This window comes from Juglans regia, chromosome 15, assembly GCF_001411555.2.
Source record: "Juglans regia cultivar Chandler chromosome 15, Walnut 2.0, whole genome shotgun sequence".
Taxonomy (NCBI): domain Eukaryota; kingdom Viridiplantae; phylum Streptophyta; class Magnoliopsida; order Fagales; family Juglandaceae; genus Juglans; species Juglans regia.
The window spans coordinates 5190716-5196065 of NC_049915.1; the positions used below are offsets into that span (position 1 = coordinate 5190716).

Consider the following 5350-nt stretch of genomic DNA (forward strand, 5'->3'; position numbering starts at 1 on the left):
AATTCAGTTGAATTGAGTCGAGTCGAGTTAAGTTGAGTTGAAATGATAAAATATTGTTAGAATATTATTTTTTAATTAGAAAAAATTAAATTATTTATTATATTTTGTATTAAAATTTAAAAAAATTATAATAATAAATTAAGAGGAGTTAAAATGGATTTAGTAACCAAACATAGCGATGGGAAGCATTTTTTAGACTAAATATATATATATATGAGCAATGCTAGGTACAGTCCCCACTTGGGGACTGCATGTGCAGGCCTAGGCTATTTTAACTTTAAAATTTTGTAAAGTTACAAAATTATCCCTCCTAAAATAATATTTTTTCTCATTTAAGCATGTGCCTGCACATACAGTCCCCACTTCAAGACTGCAAATAGAATTTCTCTATATATATATATATATATAGGAAATATTCAAGCACCTGCTATATATATAGCCATGCCTGCCACCAGAATGATGGTCTGTTCCCGATATCACTATTCTATTATTTCCCCTCAGTTTCTTCGATCTTTCCCACCCTTGTATTTCTTTACTTTACTGAACATTCCGATCAAACTACGACTCTATCACTCTTTTTCTTTTTATCTGCCCCATTTTCCTCTGCTCTTCTGGATATCAGTTGCTCTGTCAAACACTTCATTTGTCTTAGAAAGTACTGCGCCTAAGCCAAGGATCATATATATGGAGCAGTTAAAGTCGGAGGACCAGATGGAGATGATGATGAGGATGATGATGATGGACATGGATAAGTTTCCCGTGTTCTCCGAGGCCTACAACGGTAATGTTGCTGAATTGCCGCCGGCGGAGTCTTCCGGAGCGAGCAGCGGCAACGAGATTTGTGCCATGCCACAGTACATAGATCATATCGACCCAAAAATGCCTGTCTCATTTACCAGCACTTCCCCAGTACTTCAAGAATCTTCAGCGCCACCTTTCAGTTTCTCCAACAGTACTACCATATCAGGTGCAGGCGCTGCATTTTCCAGGCAGTCACAGAAGAAGAATTCAATGGCGGAAATGAGAGAGATGATGTTTCGGATAGCGGCGATGCAGCCCGTTCACATAGACCCGGAATCGGTGAAGCCACCAAAGCGGAGAAACGTGAAGATATCGAAGGATCCTCAGAGCGTGGCGGCGCGCCATAGGAGAGAAAGAATAAGCGAGAGAATAAGAATACTGCAGAGACTCGTCCCAGGAGGTACGAAAATGGACACAGCTTCCATGCTGGATGAAGCAATTCACTATGTGAAATTCTTGAAGACCCAGGTGCAATCCCTGCAGGAACGAGCTGCGGCAAATCCGGCGCCTTTATCTGGGATAGGCTTATTCCCTGTGGCCATGTGCAGTGGGAGTTACCTTCCGATTATGGAAAAAGCTTTTCAGTCGTCTCCTCCTCAAAGTGTTCAGCTTTACGAAGATATTGCTAATTGTTAGCTGAAAGAAGAGAATTTAGTTCCAGTATATATACATATAAAATGCATCTGTTGAATGATGCTGATTTGGTTGTAAATCAGAGGCATGCATGCACTATTATTTTGATCATTTTCTCTGATCCATAGATCTTTTTGTTGAAGATTGCCCAATAAATCTCTGTTTTCTATCAAATATCCAATTGATGATCATACCCAACAGGAAGATCATCCAGAGTAATATTCAATTCAGCAAAAATCTGGGCAATAACAGAAACCTGCAGGCTATTTATGTCGAGGAAAAATGCTGTCGAGACTCCAAATTAGTTGAAAATAGTGACCATGACAATAGAGCATCATCAGTCCAAAACTTCTGATTCATTGCAATCAAGAAGATCATGATCATATAATATATCAATGTTTGTGGGCAGACAGACAACGTGCAAACTATCTAATGCCTGCTGTGAAACATCTAGAGACGGTACCGAGAGACCATGACGACTGACATTGACTCTTGCAGATGAGTCGTTGGGACCACTAGCTTTTAGATTAGAGAGTTAGCGAATTTGGAGGTGCATGAAAATTGTAATAGCTTTGCATTTGTAACTCTCCTGATCAGTTCGAGTTTGAAGTAGAAGAGAGAGATCGGCCCCGTTTGTTGTTCAACGGTCTTAATTTAACTCTAATCTTAAATTAAATTTAATATCCAAATGCCAAACTCTAAAATTTTAAACTTATCTTAATTCAAAACAATATTTTTTAATTCAATACTTCTTTACACGTGAGATCCAAAATATTTTCAACTTTCCATAAATATATTTAAACTCATATTAACATCCAAACATATTTAAACTCATCTTAGGTGAACTCTACAAACATTACTACTATTCATAAAGAACTTAACTCAACTCAACATCCAAACATAATATATTAATCTAGTACTGTATTTAATGTATCGGAAGAAAATAAAAATATATTATATCATTCATTTTATGCAAGTCTCAAAAAAATAAAATGGGATAAGAAACCATTAAATTAATTATCAGGCGATTCATGACAATTTTGAATTGATTATTTTTATATTGATACAAACTATTAAAGATGATATTTAATGCAATTATAATATCATATATAAAAGAGATAAAATATAAACTGATTGACTAATTTTAATAAAATTATGACATAAATCTAAATAGTTTCAATAAATATATAATTTATGTATTAACCTCAATTGTGGACATTCTTTTGCCTCGTATAAGAAGAAGATAACGACTATTAAGTTATTAGCACATGGAAAATGTAGTATCTTATACATGATAACCACAAACTTAATATAAAATATTCATTCATCTTCAAATTTTTTTTGTTCAACTAAAAAAATAAAGAATTACATATTTTATCATTTAATTTTTTTTAATTTTTATTGAATATAATGATGAAAAAGTTAATATATATTTAATTCCATCATATTTTTATAAAATGAAACGGTCTACATCGATCGATTGAAACGAATAAGTCAATGATTCGATTTCTAACTAACCAATTAAATTAATTTGAATCGAATCGTTTTTTGAATCTCAGAATTCTATATAAAATCACAGCATCAGGAGTTGAAAATAAAGAGAAACCAGGTGCACGAGAATTATGCATTAATTTGTAATGAATGCAGTGTTGGTTGAGTTTATTAAGGATCGGGAGGGAGGCAGAAAAGGAAAAATATTTGCATCAGCCCCACACTAGCACACACTCAATCTATTGAGTGTAAAAAAAAAAAAAAAAAAAAAAGTGATGTGAAGTATGTGCTGGTGTGGGGCTGATGCATAGCATTTCCCGGCAGAAAATCGTCACCAAAGGAGAATACATGGGAAATACGCGATGATATATATATATGAAGGTCGATCGATCTGACAGTATTGTTGTGTTGCTTTTATGAATTCGCACGTATGACGATGATACGTCGTTTCCATCCCACCCTCATCCTAACACGTGATTCCAATCTACATGCTCAACCTATTTTGACGTTTACAATATCTTACGTGGCTATCCACGTCGGAATTAATGAATTTCTGATTTACGAGTCTGTAGCAAACAGATCAAAACCAGTACATTCGGACAAATCAAAAATAAAAAGAAAGTTGTTACAAAAATAAATCTATAAAATTGACATGATTTTATATGATATATTTATTTATTTTATAATAAAAATAATTTTACAATATAACGTATCATATCAAATCATATCAATTTGTAAATTTATTTTTGTAGAATCTGTTTATGGTTAAAACATTTCTCAAAATAAAAATAGAGTATAGTTTTAATGTACATTATTTAAGTTAATTATTCACAATGAATGATTTTCCCACGAGGGAACATAGTTTTTTTGTTGTTGTGCTTGAAGGGTGATGCCCTCACCAACGCTATCTGTAAGGAGGTGAAACAGTTGCAATTTGAATAAAGAAAAAGTAAAGAGCAGATCAATGGAGGAAAAGTTCCGTTTTCATTTACTGTAAAAATGATTATGTATTTACAGGTCTGTGCTCTCGAGCATATATATAGAGAACCCTTTAACAAACTAACAACCTAAACCTCTCACACTATGCAAGCTAATAAACATTTACAAAAGAATAAAAAAACTGTTAATGCATACGACAATAAAAATGAAAGAGATTGAATGTATGAAACAACTTGTAGTTTTAGTCTTGGCCTGTATCTGTTGACAGCCCCCCGCAAGATGGAGAATAGTAATTTACTATTCCCATCTTGGACAAGTGTGCTTGAAGGAGGTAAGATGGTAAAACTTTGGTGAATGTATCGGCCAGCTGTGCTTGAGATGAAACATGAGCTGTAGTTAGGCTTCCTTCTTGAATTTTATCACGTATCAAGTGACAATCAAGTTCGATATACTTGGTTCTCTCATGAAATATCGGATTTGCAGTAATGTGAAGAGCTGCCTGGTTGTCACAGTAGAGAATTGCAGCTTGTGGATGAGAAATACCAAGATCGTGAAGAAGATATTGAAGCCAAGTGAGTTCTGAAGAGGTGGCAGCCATGGAGTGATATTCGGCTTCAGCTGATGATCTTGAGACAACCGTTTGCTTCTTCGTTTTCCAAGAAATAAGCGATTGTCCTAAAAAAACACAATATCATGTTGTAGATCGACAGGAATCCGGGCAAGAGGCCCAATCCGAGTCACAATAAGCTGTAAGTTGAAGCTGAGATGAGGATGGAAGCAAAAGGCCTTGAGCAGGTGCAAATTTAATGTATCTTAAAATTCGGTAAGCTACTGCTAGGTGTGAGGAAGAAGGTTGATCCATGAATTGACTTAATAATTGAACAGCAAAGCAAATGTCAGAACGGGTTATTGTGAGGTACAACAATCTACCAATTAACATTCGAAATTTACTAGGATCAAGAAGTGGAGTGCCTTCAGACTTGCTGATTTTGAAATGTTGATCCATAGGAAGTCTAGGGGCTCTGCATCCAAGCATATTTGAATATGCCAAAATGTCTAAGGCATATTTCCTTTGACAAATATGTATACCTTTGGAAGATCTAGTAATTTCCAAGCCCAAGAAATAACGGAGACAACCAAGGTCTTTAATCTTGAATTCGTTATTCAAAAAAATTCTTAGAGAAGCAATGGAATCATTGGAATTGCTAGCAACCAAAAAATCATCAACATAAATCAGCAAAGCAATAAAACTGTCCCTTTCATGCTTGGTAAATAAGCTGTAGTCAGACCTTGATTGGATGAAGCCGAAGGCAATGAGGGATGAAGTGAGTTTAGAGTTCCATTGCCGTGAGGCTTGCTTGAGGCCATAAAGGCTTTTAAGTAATTTACAAACCTGATTTGGTTTACCTTTGGTGTATCTCGGGGGTTTCTTCATATAAATTTCTTCATGTAAATTACCATTAAGGAATGCATTATTTACATCAAA

The 5350-nt window shown here is 34.9% G+C and overlaps 1 protein-coding gene across 1 annotated transcript; it reads left to right on the top strand.

Moving 5' to 3' along the window:
- Positions 1 to 467: 467 nt before the first annotated feature.
- On the top strand, positions 468 to 1602 carry LOC109018746 (transcription factor HEC2-like). The gene has a single exon (XM_019000925.2). It carries the CDS (start codon positions 685 to 687, stop codon positions 1435 to 1437), a length of 753 nt encoding a protein of 250 aa, XP_018856470.1. The 5' UTR covers positions 468 to 684; the 3' UTR covers positions 1438 to 1602.
- The last annotated feature ends 3748 nt before the right edge of the window (positions 1603 to 5350 follow it).

Coding starts and splice junctions, on each gene's coding strand:
- LOC109018746 (XM_019000925.2), top strand. CDS start 685: ATGGAGCAGTTAAAGTCGGAGGACCAGATGGAGATGATGATGAGGATG.